At 29.4% G+C, this 22,716-nt stretch overlaps 1 protein-coding gene across 1 annotated transcript in view; it reads right to left on the reverse strand.

Moving 5' to 3' along the window:
* The window catches only part of LOC126742871 (calcium-activated potassium channel slowpoke), a 205,391-nt gene that overhangs the window by 109,861 nt on the left and 72,814 nt on the right, over positions 1-22,716 (reverse strand). The window contains exons 4-8 of the mRNA XM_050449716.1: positions 21,523-21,584; positions 17,947-18,043; positions 17,663-17,774; positions 10,935-11,086; positions 9,369-9,536 (exon numbers count right to left, since the gene is read on the reverse strand). Coding sequence (XP_050305673.1) covers positions 9,369-9,536; positions 10,935-11,086; positions 17,663-17,774; positions 17,947-18,043; positions 21,523-21,584 — 591 coding nt within the window. The remainder of the gene's footprint in view (positions 1-9,368; positions 9,537-10,934; positions 11,087-17,662; positions 17,775-17,946; positions 18,044-21,522; positions 21,585-22,716) is intronic.

Consider the following 22,716-nt stretch of genomic DNA (forward strand, 5'->3'; position numbering starts at 1 on the left):
TAAAATTGCAATGTGCATTGTAATTCTACTCTAAGTATTCATTCAACAATATTTTCTACTCTAAAAATATTCTAGAACTTAATTTACATCCTGATATTATTCACCATATGCCGTGTTCCTGTGCAATGCCACTACGCTTCTATAGTAAAAATGGTAAAATGCAGTATAAAAAAGAGCGCTATTGAGCGAATTTGAGAGAACAGCAATTTACTTGTAATTTTTTTGTGGTAAATGGAAAGTATTTATTTTAACATATATGTATCGTATTTAATGAAGTTACTGAAGTAATTAGTCAGTTTCTTTAGTTAGTCATTAATTTTTTTACAAATTTACTAAATTACTAACATAAATTACAATTTTACCTACAATACAGTTAGTTTAAACTTCCAGTGCTCGACACGTTTTGTTGTTAGATTTTCCTCGTTATTATTAAAGGTAGAGTTATTGAAATCGGTTAACTAAAATTTCGTATGTTAAGTTAGGTTTTTTATTTTATCTATGTATACTATATGATTTACTATATAATTTATTTAAAGATATTTTTTTATATATAGAATGGTTATAAAAAGTCAAAATGTCTTCTGAATATCTGGCTGGATGATTTTTGTACCAATCTCAGCAATTTTCGAAAAAATTACAAAATCTCTAAAAAAAAAGATTAAATTAATTATTTATTAAAAACAAATATTTGGTCAACAAGGCCCCAACAATAGTCGCACTATGTAAATATAGATTAGTCCTTGTCGGGATTACCCTTGAATTATCAATTTATATTATTATATCTTAACTAAAAACCACATTGAATTAATAGTGATAAAGAAGAGAGAGAAAGAAATCGACTTTCTTCTAATGTTGAAATTTATACTAAAAATTATGTCTTTTTTCCCGCGACTGACGAGTCTTATTCGGAAATTTGCACGTAAAAAATTGAAGATCGATAATTCGCAGTCGTTTTCTAATCAAATTTCATAACTAATATAATATTGGAATAAGGATCATCTATTAACTTTATAAATTAACATTTAATTAGGTCAGAGTTAATAATTGCGAAAGAGAGAAAATTGAGGGAGGAAGATAATGGTAAAATGTTTGCGTTGATCCGGAAGAACTACACTGAACTTTGGTTTCAGTCCTCCGGCTTATCTCGACCATTCCGTCTCTAGACCATTAAATTATCCGACTAATTTAAAAGTAATAAATTAAAAACTATATACAAAGCAATTTTTAACCCCTATAATTTTTATAAAGTTATTAAAAGAAGAAATAGGAAAGGCAAATGTGTCAAAAGTTACTTAGGTGTCAAAATTTTTAGACAAATATATATCAAGTCTCAGTACTAAGTGGAAGGCTTGCCAAAAAAAAACTCGTTTACAATTCATTTATTTGGATGTTTTTCCTATGGTTGGTGTTAATACTTTACTTATTTGCATTTTATTAGATTATAAATACTTGTTTCTATTAATTACTAACTATTTATAAATAAATGAAATAAAAAGGGACGACATATATACAAACGTAGTAGATAACTAGAATTTTAGAACATTGAAATACTAGAATTAGTACAACAACAAAAAGGTGATTTAAGCCAATAAACGTCATCAAACGTAGAATAATAAAAACTTATTAAGAAATCTATAATAATTATAAAATATTTAATTTCCATAAAAATACTTTCATAAGATTATAAGGTACCTTTACTCTAATGAAGTACATTAAAAAAGGTATAGAGAGTTCATAAACGGTAATATTATTAATAATTTAATTTTTTTTTGACGATGTCGCTGGTAAAGATTTCTTGTGTCGATGGAATCAACAATCCAATCAAGCGGCGTTGCGATATTGTTGCCTTTTTCTTTGATATAGGAACGTTCATTTAACTTTGAAAATTGACTTCTTTATAGAGTATCTTATCATATTTCATTAAAAAGGGATAGGAGTATTGTTTTGTGCCTGGCAACATAAGTGATTCATTTTTATGATATTGTGAAGTGTTTTTTTGCCATTTCTACATAAGCATTTGGCATCATTGTATCAGAGATGGTACAAGCAAATAAACTGTTCATAGGTCCACGGCAATGCTAATTCTAGCCTTTTCATGTTCTAAGACTGTGATAAATTTCCTATTTATTTATATTGTCTAGGCATATATTATATTAAAAAAAATTACTCTTTAACCTAAAAAAATAAATGTACTTAAATACTATGAGTTTTGTCAAAACTGGGAAACTTTATCTTTAATAATAACGGGAATGCGTTAGTGTTTAGCATTTTACACCCCGTAGGTATATATATTAAATGTGATCACAATCACAAATTTTTGGAGACTTTAATCATGTGTGAAAGTGCTTTTTCTAAAATTATTTTATTCCATAATTTAAAAAAATATACGAGGATTTAAAAAAAAAGCTGTTTTCAGGTTTTTAAACTAAAACCAAGTTTTAGATTTAACTATTGATACCTAATACTAAATTATTAATTTGTAGAGTTAGATACTTTTAGTTAAAATACATACAATCTTATCTTCGAGAATACTATAAATTCCTTCAATTTAATATTTTTTAAATAAAAAAGTAAAAATTTAATTGTTTTTTTTATTTACCTGCTTGTATTATTATTTGTTTGTTTTACATTGAAATAACCTAAACCAGTCAAAAAAATAGCTTTTTGTGTACTGCAAAAAATATTTCCTAAAAGTTATATATAGAATATATTGGAAAAATATCAGGAATTTTTTAATAAATAATTTGAGTAGGTAAAACCAAAATTAAAACTAATGCTGTGCGGGCTGGCTGTGAGAAGATCAAATAAATTAGTAAGTTTCATTAACTTTACGCCATGCTGTCAAGTAACGGTAGAAGTACAAGTTTACACATTATTTATATTTTCCATAAATAACATGTTAAGAATATTGAGGCTTTATACATAATAATTTTTGCCTTTATCCTCAAAAAAAATTGATTACTAAGATTATTTTTGTAAGTCTTCTTACATGTAGTATAAACCTTTATAACAATTTCAATACTGCTTTTGACAAGCTTTTGTAAATATGTTTCGATAATCCTGACGTTGTTAATAAATGCTTAAGGGACAAGAAAAAGTTGGTAATTAAAGCAAATCTCACTAGTTTCAGAGGGAAGGAAATTTAAAAACTTCACATAGAATTGTCTAATAGAAGGATTGGATTGGTGAGGATGTAGTATTAAAATTAACCAAGTGCCTTCAATCCAAAAAAAATTGGGTTCTATAAAACGAAAAGACGATTTCTTACTAATATACTATCTTAAAGCGACCCTAAGACCAACTTGAATCGATTAAAGGTTTCTGTTGTGGCTTGAGTGTATGATGTTATATCGCTTTCAGAGATATGGTTGGTTCTGAATATTTTAAATTTTGCGTTGGGTTTATTAGACTTTTAAGTTTTTAAATGTGACAGAAGTGCCCCACCAAGTATAAAAAACTCGTATTTTAGAAATTGTTTATTTGCCTCCCAACTCTGATTGGTACAGTTTAGGGCTTATTGATTCATTTGAAAGTTCTCTTGGAAAGATCTATTCGAATCGTTTTTTTTGTAATAGTCGTTGACTTGAATTCGTCTGGTTGTAAATATTTTTTGGTCTCATCGATTGATTGACCGTATGTACCTGATATTTTATATCTGGTTATTACCTCTTATATATCCATAAAAACTTTTAACAATGGTAGGTTCTATATAGTTTTCTAGAAAATTGAAAAACTTGGTCATTCGCAAAAAACTACATAAAAAGAATGTGATTATGTGACTTTTTCTGAGCTTAAAAAACAGTGCATGTTTGAAGGAAATTTATTGGTTAACCCAAAGTTATTCTGGAAGCCAGTTAGTAATGCTAGAAAGGGCAATTCTTAACCATATAATATATGGTTAAGAATTGCCATTGAATTGCTATTGAAAACAATTGAATATAATATATTGATAAAACAACTGAAGAGGGAAGTAGTACAGTTGAATTATTTGCCAAATAGCTTTCTAGTATTTACTCTGATAAGTTATACCAAATTCCTTATTATTATGTCAATTTTAGAGATCAATTTAATGTAAGTTTGATTAATATCTGTTTAGTAGATGTGTTCAATCCTTAAATTAAAATGCAATACCTCCATTAGTCCTGATGATGTACCTGCATTGCTACTTAATGAGTGCGTTTGTAATCTAGCTAAACCAGTATTTAATTTGTTTAATGTCTATTGAAATAAGTTTTTTTTTCAACTTTTTGGAAACTCGTATAAAATAGCTATATTTAAGGCTGGCAATAATAATAATAATAATAATATGTCTTTATTAAAAACAAAGCAATATTAATCTTACAATATTACTTAATACTACATTACCAAAGAAGACGAAGATTAGCTTAAAGCTACTCTTTAACTCTAACCTTCCTAACATTCACAGTTTAAATGGAGAAAACGAGATAAGGAAGAAATAAGAAAACTATAAGGCAGTAATTTAAAATAGATAAAACAAGAGCCACTACGAGTTTTTCCTAGTTTTAAAATTTAAAATGTGTTTATTGGCATAAAGCATACGCATGCGTAAATAACACCTTTGCAGAAGAGTATTAACATGTTCCTTAAACCTTAAAGAACTGTCTATTTTAAGTCCCAAAACCTTCACAGTATCAGAGAACAAAATAGTTTCGTTATCCAATTGAATGTGAACAGTTTCTATTATATTAAGGTTATGCTCTTTTGAAAATTGATTTATTACGTTCAGATCAGCGTTAATAGTATCAGCCACGTTATCAAAATTAGCAGAGTCAAAATAATGTATGTATTGAGTGTCATCAGCATACTGGTGTATTTCAGAATCTTCAACTAGACCGGGTAAATTTGAAGTATATATAAGAAATAATAATAGGCCTAGGATCGACTATTCTATCGAGAACTTTTGAGATTACGGGAAGCAAACTTATCGGACGCAAATCTTGAACACTTTCAGGACTGGAGGATTTGGGAATTGGACATCAGTCACCAATTACTGTATACACTCAACTCTACCCAAAATCTTAAAGCTAAAATGGTAACAAAAGAACTAAGTTGGCAATGTAAAGGCTAAATTATTACTTCAACACGGTTTTGAAGGTGGACATTTTACTTTTACCAATCTCATAGCTTATGACGACTGTCTCTTGGGTGCTTTTGACAAAGGTTTACAGATTGACGCCGTATATACAAACTTCTTGAAAGTGTTTGATATAGTGAAGCTTGATAAGTTTGTACAATTGGGTTATGGCTTTAATATAATTTCTTGACTAAAGAGTTATTTGCTTGGGAGATTTCAGTGTGAATTGAATGAACATTTTTTTGTTTAAATTTTTCACTGTACTTTCTGGTTTTCCTCAGGGTACCCATTTGGGTCTGTTGCTCTTTAACCTGTTTATTAATGATATGCCAATGTTTGTAAAAGATCGCAATGTTTTGTTATTTGCTGATAATCTAAAATTGTTTTTAATTGCTTGACTTGTCCTACTTTTGTGAATGGTGTAATCTAAATAGTTTAAAATTAAACGTATTAAAGTGTAATTCAATTCCTTTTTCTAGAACACGCAGTCAAATTTTATTTATTACAGTATTAGTTCTATTGTGTTATAGAGTACCGGAGGTAAAGGATTATGGGGTAATTTTGGATGGCAAGTTATCATCATTTGTAGTAGCAGCACATATTGAAAAATTCATACAAAGATAAAAGCTTATAGAAGTTTAGGTGAAATATCTACAATTAGTAGTGATTTTTCATGTTCTCTACTTCAAGTCAAGTACGATTTGGCTTGGAGTATGATTACCCTCTTTGGTCTTAGTCCCAAAATTAATAGGCCTATAGTTCCTAAGATTAATAGACATTCTGAGTATAAATCTATATAATCTATGTTATCGATGGACACAATCAAGTTAAGACGACTGAAGGCTTATTTATGTTTTTTTTTTTTTTAGTGAATGGAACTACTGATTGTTATTATTTATTGAGTAGACCTAACTTTCGTGCAAATAGAGGGACAACACTTACTACACTTACGGTCAGCATAGTCAAATTACTTATTTTATAAAGTGGTTAATACGATTAATAAAGCTAAATATATGTTTTAGTCCCTCGGGCCCTTATCTTAAACATTATTAGTAATATTATGAGTATATGCTCTCTCTTTGGTATTTTGGAAACTTTTCAAAATAACGTTTTGGCAGATGGACATTTTAGAAAAACCCTTATCAAGCTTTTTTTAAATAGAGCTAAAAAAAGTGGTTACTTCACGGGTTTTCTGGCGGTTCTTGACTTTTTTTATTAGAAATTCAACAGTGTCCATACCTACTAGTTTTGAACTTGAGTACTACTTAAGGTTACGGCTATTACAACAGTTTGGCTTCTATTAGATCCCTTTTAGAATATGTAGATGCAATTTGGCCTTCAATTCATTAAATTCACATAGATAAGGCTAATTTAAACAATATTTAAAGAAAATTATTTGAGGTATCAGGATAAAGTGATGAGCAAAATCAGCCCTTAAAAATGATTTATCTGGATGAGACCAGGCTAAACAACTCCGCTTACATTTCGTTGTATCATGTTTAAAATGACAGAAAAGATTATTCTGAAGTGTTTGGTAATTTGTTCTTTTTGTACCTGCGTGACCGAAAGCTATAACAAACTTATAATATTAAATAATATTGTTATTAAAAATAAAAATAGGTTAAAACATACATCTAAAAGAACCAGATAAATTAAGAAACATAACCAAGATTTTCAACATAAAATGGTTAGTTTACATTTCTTAGTTCATAAATTAGGCACACTTCCACTAAATATTAATATACCTTAAAAAGAAAAGCATAAAATTAAAACAATATCTATGGTCAAGTAAAATCATTCTTATATATTTCTATAATATTAAAAAAATCAATTTTATAGAATAATAATAGTAAAAAGCATTAATATGCGATATATTAATACTGATTTTGTCATATTCCGCTTAATAAGCTCAAGAATGAGTTACAATCAGATTATTTAGGAAATAAGTTAAACTTCGGTATTTTATATTAAAATGTCAAATTAATTATATTAAAAAAGAGATATTCTGAATTGTTTTTATTTTGTAAGTCAATTATACTTATTTTATTTGAGTTTAGACTTACGGAACATTGAATATAATATGTAAGTTTTCCTTATATTTTCTGGTATGCTATTGTTTATAAAAATTATAATAAATAATTTGTATTATGGATAAAATATTATTGTACATAGTGTTGCATACACCGCTTGTCTTATCGCGATTAGGAACAAATCTTTTTTTTTAACTTATGGAAGTAATAAACCACTGAATTTGTTTGAAATATCAACGAATTCATGAAGACAGTATAGTTGATCATTTAATACATAATTAGTTGATAGAATATGTTTTCATTTGAGCAATATATCTTTCAAACTATATTATTAATAGGATTTGCATTATTTTATTTAATACAAACTAATTTATTTGTAAAGAAAGTAAACCCTATGGTTTATTTAAAAAGTTATAATAAAACACGTTATCTATGCATTAAATATTGCTCAAGGCTTAAGCTGCTGTACGATTGGCATTTATTTATTATGGTATAAAGCCTCATTCATAAAATATTTTTTTGAAAATACTATTAAAATTATTATTATTTAAATAAATAGAATATACTAATCATTTTTTGAAATAACTAATATATAACATTTAGGTCCCTAGATAATTACATAAAATATACGGATATTTATACCATTATGAAGGAAATATGATTATAACATGCGAGTTATAGTGTTCTAAATGTAATAGTGTTAAAGCAAATTTCTACCAGCCAAAAGTTTTATGATATAACCAGATTTCCTTTATTTATTATTGTTGGAATACCTTTTTCCGTGTTCTCTCTTGTACTCGCCACCGTATTTGGACCTAGTACCTACTAGATCTATGATTTCTGGAATGCTACTAGCAAAAATAGCCTGAAAACCATTCCGAAATAGATTATTTTAAACTTGGTAGAGCTTGAAGTTGCTCGCAAAAACAAATATTATTAGAATATTTATGTCTTTTGATTATTATTGGTTTTTTTATTTTTATTATGGGGATATAAAGTTATCTTTATACATGTTACCCTAGCATTTATTAGTCACATTATAATATAACTTTTATAAGTAAGCAATTATGACTTTTTTGTTGACATAATATGAAAAAAAAAACACATTATATAAATTATTAGGAAGTGTTCTTTAAAACTTTATTATTAGCTTAAAAAAAATACAGAAGTAACCAGAATATTTATTTTTGTTACCAAATAGTACGATCTAAAATTACGAACAACTTCAGAAATCAATACTTTTGTTCTCACAAATGAAGTTTATGGTTACAAATTACCTTAAAAGCAAAGGGTATATACAGCGCAAGCTTTTTAAGCAATTGAGCAGTGCAGAAAGTGTAAGTAATAAGCATGCACGATTTGTTTATTTAAGGTATTCTATTGCCAATTATAAATTCATATAGCGAAAGTTATAGTATTTAAGAAAACCATGGAATATTTATGCTTTAAATATTGCTCACATGCTTAATGAAAGATTAAAAATCCATAAAATAATCATAGATCTATAGATCATTAAATTTAGTCACACTTGCTTTAAATTAAAAATATCATGTAAATAGAACCCACAAATTAAGACTTTTAACATAATTTTTTTCTGCAACGAATGACTTTATTGCTTCTTTTAAATCTTTGCTATATAAATTCATAGTTACCTACTTTTAAATTAAGTGCACTTGATACATTTCTAAGTTGAGCCACTATGGTCATAAACATTTATTATGTCTAACATTTATTATTAATATTACTGGTAATACTACGTTTACTAACTTGTTTCTTAATAAAAATAAAACCAATTAGTTCGAGGAAAGGAAAGGTTGAAACTGAGCGGATGATATAGAGGTTATGCTGAGTTAAGTGACAAGGAAAGACGCTATGGAAATATATTTTAATAAATCTGTGCAAAATTCACTTCAGTCGAAAATCATTAAATTGTATGTATGTGTCCCTGAAAAAATATTTCTTTTTTTGGAAGTAAAATGTCAAAGAGAAAGTCTACACTAAATTTTAATTATCAAAATATGAATGCACTTAAAGAGTAAACAAATCATAACCAAAAATTAAAATATAAATCAATATGCCGCAAATAATTGTTTCAATTTACCCTTTAAGTAATACATATTATAGAAAGATGCAAAAGATTATTGAAAAAAGATCCGAAAGAAGAAAGCTGTAAGCTCACGAGGCAACATCACAGCTCCCTTATTATACTAAAATAGCAAAGTAAATAAGCAAAAGCAACTTACCAAGCCGACTAAGAGAAAAAATACTAAAAATGTACGGCCTAGAACTGTCTGGCAGAAGACGTCACCATATCCTACAGTAGACATGGTCACGATCAAAAAATACACGCAGGTCCAGTAAGGCAAAGGGTGCGGGTTGTCGAAATCTAAAGGGTCGCCGGAATTTTCAAGCTAAAAAACATTAAGAATATTTCTTTTATTGAATATAGGTAAAAAACTACTTCAGAGAAAAATTAGGCAAGCCTACAACCTGAGGTCACGGGAAATATTTCACATTATAATTTTAAAAAAGTTATAAATAAAAATATTATTTAGAAGAAGTACGTAAAAATAATAAAATCATGTAAACATAATTTATTAAAAAAACTCAAATATCTTCACTTTTGTAAATATAAATTTAACAAAATATAATAATATATGGAAATATAGCTTCCAAAGTATGTAACATGGTAATATAATTACTGAAACGTTAATATAATAACAGAAAATACCAAAAACTAACTCGGACAAAATCAAGAGGTTAATTGGAATGGCTTTCAAATTAGGTTATGATCTATACTTTAACCACGCATTGAAATAAACAACATATATACAGACAGGCTCTCAGCATCAAGCGCAAATGGGGAATCGGTGAAGCATTGTCCTTCTCTATTTAACTTTGTTTGCTAACGCTTTGCCTATAATAACCAGTGGTAGTTTGCAATTGTTAATTATTCTGGTACATGCCTTTTTGTTGATCATAATGTTGTATAATTTAAATTACTAATATAATTATTTTTAAAATCATAATTTATTTTAATTAAATAGTCAACTAATTTCTTATTTATATTTTTACAAAAAGGATTTTTTCAGGAAAGTTTATTATTTTCTCAACCAAATAGGTATAGTTTTTATTTTGATTAGCTTGAAAAATAAGTTTTGTGGGTTTCTGAGGGAGCTTAGCTTCTTTAAACTAATTTATAATAATACATCTAAAATTAATAAAAATTACTTTCTGTCCGTAGGCAGAAATATAAAACCTGAATAACCTGTCATCGTGATTCCCTTCCATGATTTTTGTTATACAGAATTGAAAATAATTACAGAAAATATTAATATTTTTAATTTTTCGGGAAATTCCGTAAATAAAGGATCAGAAAATAGTAAGGTTGGTATATGTTAATACTCGTTTCTGCTTCTTGGCGTATTTAGACTTGAACAGAAAACTAAAGAAACAGAACAAAACCAGAAGCAAAAAAAAACGAATTTATATGGTACCAATTTTTATGACCAGCTCTAGTAATAACACCCCTAATTTCCGACGGAAAGTAAAACATTGATCCGAAGGAAGCATAAACTATATGATTTAACCTAGGCTATGGTGATCTTGTACCATTCTTACTATTTGCTGCACCCGCATATGTGAAATATTCAAAAAAAAAATTTAATGCTGAAACGGATAATATCCGCTGTAACATTTATAGATAAATAATTCAAGATATGACCAGGCGACCTACAATCCTGTTAGTTCTGCTTTTATTTAAATTAAATAATTGTGTTAAATATAATAATTTTCAAACAGATTCTTACCAAATGTATAATTCCAGCAGCAGTAAGCCATACAGATATAAATATAGAAACTAGCTGAGCAAGACGAATGGAACTGGAAGTCTTTAAAATATTGAGGTATTGTAAAATATCTGGTACAGTCATAAGACGTAGAGCTCGGAGAAACCGAAGACCTAAAAGAATGATACTGTCAGAGATATAATACTTAATTTATTCATGTTAGTATACAATATAATCAGTATTTATATATAAATATAGTAGCAATAAAAATAGTATTTACTGTACAGGGTTTCCATCTATAACCTGACACATTTTAACTGCTTATAAGTCGCGAACGGAAAATGACAACAATGTGCGGTTTTCACAGAACTTCATCAATATTTTTAAAGTTTTTTTGTGTTGCCAAGTTTCAAAATTTACATGAAATAGAAGGAAAAAATTCATGATTTTCAAAGGCCGATTTCACAAAAATTTTAAATGTAACACCCTGTACTTTTTAATTTCACATGAAAGCCTGTTAAATCCACTTTCCGAAAATTTATAAATTGTCTTAAACTCTTTATTTTTTTTTACAGAGCCAATTTTAGTAAGTGATACCTTTTTGAAAATTTTCCCACAATTAATAACTATTAAATAACATTCTCGGTATCAAGTGACAACAAAAACAATTGTAGCTTGTTAAGGAGTCTGTGAGTTGCACAATTTGTTTTGTGGGCTTCAACTACTGTCAAATCTTTTTAACGTCATTCGTTGGGAAGTCCCAATAATTTGATTTCTATATGTATTTTTGCATTTTTTAAACATTTTGAAAGGTTTAAATATGTTTAACCACCCGGGAAAAGGCACGTTGCGTATTATTATTTAGTGAATGTAAATCAGTTACGCAGACGAGAAGAAGATTTAGGCTAATTTTTGAAAGGGTTCCAGCTTCACGCAATTCTATACTTCATTGGATACGCCAATTTTCCCAGGAGGGAACAGTTAAAAGAAAAGTTAGAACAAACCTAAATGCACAAGATAATCTGTTGGATTATATTTTGCTGGTAAAAGAAGTGTTGTCCTTAAACAATAACCAAATATCTATTAGGAACATAGCTCAAACGACAAATATGTCAAAAAATAAATTACATAAAATTCTAAAAATAATTAAGTTTAAACCCTACAAAATACAAACTTTCCAAAAAGTAGAAAATCGCGCCCTTGAAAAAAGATATTTAATGTGCGAAACACTACTAGATCTTTTTAGAAATGAGCCGGATAACAATTTAATAATGTCTGATGAGGCAACATTTCACATCAGTGGTCGAGTAAATAAGCATAACTGCCGAAATTGGGGAGATGAAAATCCTCGATTATATAACGAATTTGAAAGAGATTCTCCTAAGCTGAACGTCTGGTGTGCAGTATCGAAATCTAAAATTTATGGGCCATTTTTTTTCTAGAAGCAACAGTGAAACCACACTTCTCCAGGGTCGCAAGGGATTCCTTAGATATTACTTTTGGAAACAGATGGATAGAGCGAGCAGGTCCAATCGAGTGGGCACCTTATTCTCCCGATCTAACCATTCCACATTTTTGTATATGGGGATATGTAAAAGACCGTTGCTACAATCCAACCCCAAGAAATTTGGATGAACTGCGCAACAACATAGTAAACGTTTTCAACCAAATTAAACCGCGAATGCTTCAAAACGCCTTCGGCAACCTATTTCTCCGTCTACATTTGTGTTCCGATCAAAATGGGGGTCATATTCAGCAGCTAATTTATTAGTTATAAATTAAAATTAATTTCTTCAATTGTTTGTTGTTAAAATTGTTGTAAATATTTGTAATTTAATACATAGAATAAATACTTTTTATAGACATGGCAATAGCGCAAATTATTTAATTATGATCATGCTAAAGCGATACATAGGCAATTACCAGAAAATGTTCATCACCGAATATGTATTCTAGGTAAAATTTTCAAAAAGGTGTCATTTACTATAATTGGCTCTGTAAAAAAAAATAATGAATTTAAGACAATTTATACATTTTCAGAAAGGGGATTTAACAGGCTTTTATGTGAAATTAAAAAGTACAGGGTGTACATTTAAAATTTTTGAGAAATCGGCCTTTGAAAATCATCAATTTTTTTCCTCCTATTTCAGCAACAATTTTTGCAACTTGGCAACACTGTCAAAAAAAACTTTTAAAATATTGATGAAGTTCTGTGAAAACCGCACATTGTCGTCATTTTTCGTTCTCGACTTATAAGCAGTTAAAATGTGTCAGTTTATAAATGGACACCCTGATGTATTATAATATACATACAGTACGATAACACGAAAGTGGATTGCAAAAAAAAAGATATACGACATATAAATAAAACTTTACTCTGACACCGAACATATGAGAATATTTTAAAATTTAATTAAGATCCTGGTCCCTTCTAACACCTTTTAACCTTAGTTACATAGGAATAAGCAGTTTTTCTGTTATATGTTATAACAGTAAATCTAGCAGTGTATCCTGAACCTCTCTAAATTATCCTAACTATACAGCAAGTTGACCAGTATGAATTAAGAGGGTCAAATTAATATTTAAAGACTTTTCTACTTGAGACTTTAATATCTCATATAAATCAGTCCTTCGTGAAACCCAAGCCGCGATTTAAAGCATTCATTGCCTTTCTCTGCAAGCATCAAATAATCAAGATATGCTGAAGGACGCTAAACTAGGACACGTTTAGTCAGCTATCTGACACTCTCATACTTTTCCTAATTTAATTATGATTCATTCAAGTAGAGGTGGCATAAAAAACTTAAAAAAAAAACGAATATTCATGCTAGATTGCACGGTTTCGAGTCCTTGGACAGGTCGCGTAATAGGAAGACCTTGGAATCCGCAAAAACGAAGTATATTCCTTCAATTTTGTTAGAAAAAAGATCATTTACATAAACAAGGAATAGTATGGGTCCAACAACTAAGCACTTAAGCACGCTAATATTAAGAACCATTTCCATAGAACATATTCTATCCATCCTGATATCTTGGAACTTCTTCTTTCCTGGGACTGATTAGTTTATATTCAAGTTAGAGTAAACGAGTTTTTTGAATACAAGCTAATCGGATACACAGTCGAACGTTTTGCTCAAGTTGTATAAAAAAACAGCAATAAATTGAATGTTAATTCAATTTAATATACCCATTGTTATACTTGTTCCTGTCCAAAAACCGATGACTAATCGCCTAAGAAAAATAAATTGAAATATGTGATCAAATTAAACCTATAATCAATATAAAGTCATATAGTATATTATAGTGCATCACAAAACTATAACTTACTATAGTATCTCGCACTGACGGCATCTGTACCCTGTTGAAAAACCTATTTTTTAAGAAATTATCGATAATCTAAAACAATATTAGAGAACCCAAATAGGTCAAATGATATTCAGTAATATATATTGAGCGACATAATTTAAAGTTCGAGTATTACAAATGAGTGAAAACAATAAAAAATTATAATTTTTCATAGAAGTCGTGTTTTGACAATTTTATCATTGCAAATATTAAATAATATAGCAATAGTTGTCATATAAATATCATATATTGTAACAAAAAGGAAAACTTGTAGCTCTTTAGATATTTATTAAAAAGTCGATTTTTGAATATCACTAGTTAAAATTAAAAAAGCTCACCCAAGGCCTCAGGAAAGATTCAGTAATATTTCATATAAGCTCACAACAATCAAAAATGTTTATTTTGTAGTAAATAGTCCACGTGCAAATAATGCATGTAGTTGGCGCATAAAAACGTCACTCCTGTTAAATATTAACGAAAAAAGATATCGACGTCTGAAAAAGCAGGGTCAAGGATATTGTATATACAGCTTTTTGACGTCAAACGGATATTTGCGGGCAATTCAAAAAGTAGTATACATTTTTAATGGAATGTGGAACTTTGAGATATGTCATTTTAGAGGTATTAAGAAGACTATGTTAAGTTAAATTTCCAATATATTTACCAAACTAATATCGCGTACGTAAAAGTTATATACGTACAGAAAAAGTTACTGTAATGAAAAGTAACGTTAATGTCAAAACTAATTATATGTATAAGAAGTAAACTTTTTGTCATTGGCTTAACACTAAATCTTTTTCAGGAATACTCTTAAGTGGATCATAGAATTAACAATTTTCGACTGAGCCTAGCCATATGGACATAAAAGTTAGGCCATAGTATAATTTTAGCATAGATCATGAAGGTTGCTGGCTAAATTTCGACTATTTTAACAAAAACATAGAGCGTCATACATGCGGTGCATAATATGATGGTATGACGCAGATTATAAAAATGAAATTCGCTGTTTTAAATTATAGTTTATTTCTAGGAACAAAAGTTCTCTACACTATAGAACAGGCGTGGAACCATGAGACCTAGTTCACTTCAACCAAGCTGTTCTTGAATGCTGCAAGTTGTATTTTGATTCACAGATATGGACGGTTTAAATGAAGGCAGGCGTTTTAGGCAAAAAATTTAGTAAACATATTCTTCTTCTAATAAAACTCTCCAACTAAGTCTCCCAGCGCACTTTAAGATCTACCTACTTTCCTATGGTCCGTACTCATCGCTGTTAAATAATACTTTCTTAAGGACATAGAGCAGACTGTCACATGTCTTTGGGCACCAGCGTAAAGCAGTGAGTGATCTTGATGGATTTAGCTGCCTGCGAAAGAACTTAAAATTCTCACAGTTCCTGCACAATACGTTATGGAAAGTCTAAAATTTCTTAAAACTAAGATCACTTTGTTTAAAATCTAAGTAGAAACCCATAATCAGGAAACCAGTGTTTAAGGGGCTATTGTTCCCTTTTACTGGAGGCTAAAAGGGTGTCAAACTAGTCCAGGGTACTGGATAGTAAAATGCTATAATACCTTGCCAGAACACATTAAGAGTATGTCAATATTATATTTGAAAAAAGTGTTATATGACTATTTATATATCAAACTTGACGTGGGATAATACACTGTTTTATAAGCTTGCATGAATAAATGAATTAAATAAATAAGTGCAGAGATGTAAAAGATAATCTTGTTCGAAAAGTTAGTAGGGGGAAGTCTTTTCTCCACAAATAAAATGCTAATCCTCTAATTTCAGGAGTGATGCAGTTCGGCAAGTGTTCTTGCCATCATCAGACTCTAAAATATATTACAAACAGTTCAAAAACATATACGAACATTTTTTTCTTGACAGGTGACATTAAAAATACAGATAAAATTATGAAATTGTAAAATACTTACTGAGTTACTTAACACACACACACAAATTCTAAACAATAACAAACAATACTTGAATGGTACATTGCACGACATCTAGTGAACAGTTAAAATTATAAAAAAAATTGAACAATATGAGATTAGCAGATTTCTACTGAGTACTGGGAGCGAGTGAGAGAGAACCATCGGACTGTGTGTGTGACTAAATAAACAAATAAATGTGTGTTAATAAGTCAGATCAAATCAAATGTCAGTGTTACTGTTAGGACCCAAGGAATTAAAGAAAGTGTTGCCCTCAAATTGAGTTTGCTCCTTAATGCAAGTGTAAACCGGTGATTTGACGGCTTTATTTATTTCCAGGATTTCCAAAAGATTCAACCTTAACCCCTTCTGACAAACATGGAGCACCTCGGTATCCGCCCCAGGCTCGAACCCATGTCCAGTCTCAATAATATGATTGGCGAAAGGAGCAGAGGTATTGGTAATAAATCGGTTTATATTCTTTTCAATGAGTTTATTATGTTCTTTGACTCTCGTCTCGATTCTCCTTCCGATGTAGCATACACTGCAGTCAGGATGAGAACATATTAGTCTATAAACAACAGATCTGTGTGTGACGGGAATTTTATCTTTGGTGTTGACTAGAGATTTAGACAAATTATTCGAAGTCATGAAACAAACACGCAACCGCTCATCGGAGTCCCTCGACAGACTCTTGGCAACCTGATGGGATATGTTTCCAAAATATGGTATGCTTCTGTACACGCCATCGGTTTTGTATATATGTGGCTTATTTAAATGTTTGTAAAGATGTTTAAAATAAAGAGAATTTATAATCTTGTCAGGATAACCATTGTTCCAAGCAATTTGAAAAATTATATTGAGTTCCTTTTTAAAATGTTATTGAGAAAGAGAGATATTAAAAAGACGGTGGAGAAGTGAATTAAATGCGGAAAGCTTTTGATTAACTGGATGGGTTGAAAAGAAGGGTATAACGTTATCCGTAGCAGTTGGTTTTCTATAAATTTCAAATTCGTGTTTTATTTCCTGAAATTAGAGGATTAGCATTTAATTGTGGAGAAAAGACTTACTTACCCCTACTAACTTTTCAATATTATATTGACTCCACTTCAGAATGGACTTTTTCCTTAATATAATCTTGTTATAATAAAAAGCAGATTACACCTTAAGGAACCAATCAGTGAGTAAATCAGGCGAAACGAGATCCTGCAAGATGCATTTCGGATCAGTATTATAAATAAATATATACCAATCTTGATATCTATTCCACACTCCTCAATTGAAAACTGAAAGTTTATTAACCAATCTAAATCAATCCAGATTCATCAGTTCTATACCCTAAAAATATTTGAAACCAGTTATCTGACCGATACATAAATTCCATCCACCAACTCTACGATATTAAGCATATCATATCCAGTTGTTATAAGAAGAAGTTACGGTAATGGTTACTATAAAATATCTTACCTATCCAAGTTCGATCCAGATATATTGAAACAAAAGAAGGAGGTATCGTAAAATAATCTACGAATGAGTACATTTCTAACATAAACCATAACTTATCACTAGCAGCAATAAACTGAAACAAAGAATAAATATAATTAGTAGTTATATACAGTTTTAACAAAAAATACCATTTTGTTACATTCACAAGAGTAAATTAAAAATAACATAACTAATGTATTTTTTTGTTTACATTATAAAACATTATTTAACTTTGACTTAAAACGCATCATAAATCAAATACTTACTCGTATAAAAAAATAGACCATAAAAAATATATTGAAGGCAAGATCTATCTGTTGAGTGATGTTTTTGCTCCACTCTTCGCAATGCTCCACTCCCTCACTGCAAAAGAAAAAAGTTGTTAAAACATCACATTTATTAAAATATTCACTTGAACTACTCAACGAAAATCAATGAGAGAATTGGATGTAGGTAGGTACTGATATTTATTAGAAAAGTAATTAAAATTGTTTAGTAATTAAATACTTAGATTTATATAGTCCAACAAGAACTTTAGGAACTTTAGGAACTTTTAAGAACATTATTTTAGCATAGTTAACATTTTTGCAACAAAAGCAATAAACAACTCTGTTTCGTTAATATAAACGATTTATATATCTATAATATATAATATCTTTAATGTATCAAAACCGTTAATATGAAATAAAATTCTTTTATGTCTGATTTATCCTTCACACATGTTAGATTTGCTGTTCCTTCACTACACACAAAAAAGCAATTAATTTTGATAAAAAAATAAAAGTACATACGTGCATACAATTCCTGTAATGATCTTTTCCTATTCTTAGCTTAGTTCAGTGTTTAATGAGATTTGATGTGTCGCAAGTCTTTCCCAGTCATTAGATAGGACTAAGATTAGTACCATAAGAGTGCTTACAGAATCAATAAAAAAACACTTCAGATAAAATATATATCCATGCTGGATATGTAAGTGTTTTATAAGAATACCTATAATAAATTTTTCGACTGGGATTAGACTTGCCGTGCATTATAGTATTACAGTGTATACTTATTGCCTATTTCCCATGTATTAATATTAAAAAATGCAATAACAGCTCATACAATAGGCACAACTATGTTATAAGGTAATCAATAAATCCCTCAAAAAACACTTAATATGTAAACAGATCACAATACATACAATACAAAAAGTACAGGCCCCCTAATATATTGCATGAACACCCAGCTAACTAAGAAAACTGCGGAATAAATCAAAGAATTTTGAAAGAGTTGTTGTAATTTTTGGTCTGATTTAAATTACTGAAGTAGAGAAAGAACTTTTAACTCTTTTATTAGCAAAAATATTGATTTGTTCCAATTTTCCTCAAAAAAAAAAATCACAACTATAAGAGCTAAATAGATGGTATTTTTAAAGTCTGTGACAATTTCTGATTGAATATGACAAAATGTTATAATACACCCATTCAATATCTTTAATCAGCAGTAGAATTAAGATACATCGGTATTAATGTATATATACTCCTTTAAAGTATTGTCGATTATTGCTTTATAGATATTAATATGAATAAACTTAAAATTAAATAAGACCTATTTTAGTATAAAATGGCTTATGAATATTTCCATATTGCAATATTACGACATTCAAGTTAATTTAAAACCTAGGAATATAATAGAAACGTATCATCCATTTTTCTCTAAGAGACCAAACGAAAACAAAACAAAGGTAAGAACAGACCGACAGAGAGACAGAGAGACCGTGACTTTGTGTTCTTACCTTTGTTTTGCTAGGAATATAAATATTGAACTTAAGAGTTCTGTTCTCTCCGAGTTATCAACAGTATTGAACATTTGTTTCAGCTTCAGAAGCAAATAAAGATAGCTGCTACATCTAAGCGTTCTCCTCTGACACCTTTTTCCATAATTCTGGTTACCTATGTATCTGTCAATAACCAATATTAGTGAGTGCCTAAAACTAAGAGAGCACATAAAAACTACTGGAATCTAATATCGAAGCTAGATCAGAGTAAGCAGATAAAGAGAGGGAATTATTACTGCCTCACGATGCATTAAAACTCAGTAGGCAACAAATCACAACAGTGATAGGATTGGTAACTGGGCACTGCCTACTAAAAAATCGCCTATCCAAGATGGGTTATGGGTGCACAATATATTTACGCTTCTTGGATATAAGATAAAGAGCCACTAAGCACTGCAATCTGCGAAGAGGAATGCATTTAATTAAAGTTGCAAGAAGGAATAAAATACCATAGAGAATTAGCTAAACCATGTTGCAGATACAATCAATCGACCAAATGTAATAAACGTCAGAACTTTTTTTATAAAATGTGTTAGAATGGAATTGAAACCGTAGGATATCTCAACAAGAGCCGAATTGGAATTTATCATTTTGCTTGTGCAAATGGTACGATGTTGATTTGTTTATTAGATAGCCTGGAGCAGTATACATAACTATTATAAAAATTCATTGCATTAATAGGAAAAGGGAAATATTTTTTCTCAAATGAACCACAATTTTGCCTTAACGGGTATGTCAATGTTCTTTTAATGTTCTTAAAAGTCCACGTATAATACTCCAATAATCAGTGGAAAATATTCCGCCGCAGAATATTCTTTTGGAATGGCAGAGTGATTGGACTATATATCTTCGAAAATATAGTTAGCAATGCGGTAGTTTTTGTAGAGGATATGTTCTTGCATCGAGACTAAGTTTCCAGACCATGTTATAAATTGGCCACTACCATCGAATTTAGATCTAAAGTTTGTTCTTCAGTGCCATTTGAAGAAAAAGGTGTATGCGAACAAGCCACAAACATTTGAGCGACTAAAACTGAATGATTCAAGAATAATTATATGGCATTATAAAGCAACAGTTGTACTAAGATGATTTCCAGTGCTTTAAGAAAAGAGCTTGTAGGAGCGCCCATTGTTACCATATAACCTTAATACTTTTTTTTTAACTTAATGATGGCTTAAATGGCGGTTTGCGTTCCGGAACCGGATTCTTTCGAACATATTATTAAGAAGTTTTTTCAAAATTAATTAACTTGAATATAAAAATAATTTTCATTCTGGTAAATAATGTGACCAATGAGTAAATTTAACGTAATATGATAAGTAAGTACATATACCAAGATTGGCTTGTGAAAAATTTTACTTGGTGGTAGTCTAACGATAAAAGGTTTTAAGAGACGTCTAACTCAGTTGACAACTGATACATGATAAATATTTCGTAAATAATTAGTGATAAGATAAAATATCCCAGACATACTAGGTTGTTTCAAATTGATGATTTCACTTGTTGTTCCAATATCGTTAGATTACCCCAGCAGAAATAATTACGCTAGATGAGAACAATGATCTAGACTAAGCTAGCCCTTGACTAATATTTAGTATATTAAAATGTTAAACAAATAACATAAAGCACACAGAGGAACATGTTAGTGCATTGCTTGAAACTGAAACAACAAAACACCGATTTAAAATAAAAATTTGTTACTGGTGGTTAGTAATAAAAATTTGTCCCAAATGCTGGTCAAATACTTATCTGTGTGTATCCAAGAATTAGTAATAAAAAATATTTACCGGGCATGGTAACTAAAAATAAAAAATATTTATAGATATTTTTAAATAAAAATATTTACACGACGTAAAAATATATGTTAGCACAACATCTATAACAACTGTAAATGCAAACTGAGAAAAGCTAATCTAAAATGATAACAAAATTAATAAATTTAAATTGATTATGGCTGAACTGAATGTACTACGAAATTAGTTTTATGATTTTACAACTTTTAGAGTACTAAATTGATACTTACTAAGATGCATCTATGAAGTAAATTACAAGTGAGGCTATACTTAGTATAAAGACCAACACGACCTGAAAAAAAATGCAACATATTAAATGAAATAATACACCCTACCTTGGTTTTATTGGCATTAAGATTAAGATTTACCATTATTAACTTTCTTATTAAGTGCCTACATTTCAAAATAAAGGAATGATTATCAATTTAAACACGTTAATTTAGATATACAAGAAGAAGTTTAATTTTGCATTTAATAAGGTTCTGTCACCTTCTTGCTTCTAGCTTTTCTCACTTTGATATGTCAAATAGGAACTTTATCGTGTGACACATCATTGTAAGTACTATTAAGTATTGTCTTTTCAATCCTTCAATAAAAATTAAATTGGTTGACGTACAAGCGAAAAGCAAGTAAAAACCAGTCATATTAACGAATATTTTATCAACCTTAAACTGAGGTGTGTCAAATGGCTACCCTATACATAATTTTAAAGGTTTAATTAAGGTTAATTAAAGGTAATAAAATTATATGTCATTAAGATGTAAAAAGATGTTTAAAAAAAAAATAGTTTACTCAGCCCAAAGAATTTATTTTAAATATTACTTGATTACACTTAATAGACAAATTTATACTGCTTATAATAATGTGCCACAGCTGAAGGTGCGGAAGTGATGAAGGATTCTGTGGTGTCTGAAAGTTACTTAATTAAACTTGGAAATGATTAGTATTTAGTTATAAGGTTAATAATACAAGATTAATAATAAAGGAAATACTGAATGGAACTGGCTGTCAAAAATCTAATAAAATGTATATACGTCCTTTTAATCTATAAAATTTGTAATTATAAACATTGCAAATAACAAGTTTTCTAATTAGTCGGTTCGTCATCTAAAGAAAGGGGCAGGCCTGTTAGTCGTTCCTATGCTGAAATAAAATCAATCAACGATTAGAAGGCTGCTTAATTAAGTCATAACGGGGAGTAATTATCAAGGAAACGGTAGAGTAAATGCCGTGCATATTTAATTTATAGTCATAATTAAGCTTATGGGTAACGTTAAGGGTGAAAATGGCACTGCGAACACGTTAAGGTGAAAACGAGCCAAGGATTTATGAAGTTGTTAATATAAATAGCTGTTTTAACTTTTAATGGAGTTAGCCCGAAATTTTGATAAATAAAATATTGATAAAACAATGCGGCACAGGTC

This window comes from Anthonomus grandis, chromosome 12 (genome assembly GCF_022605725.1).
Source record: "Anthonomus grandis grandis chromosome 12, icAntGran1.3, whole genome shotgun sequence".
NCBI classification, from domain to species: domain Eukaryota; kingdom Metazoa; phylum Arthropoda; class Insecta; order Coleoptera; family Curculionidae; genus Anthonomus; species Anthonomus grandis.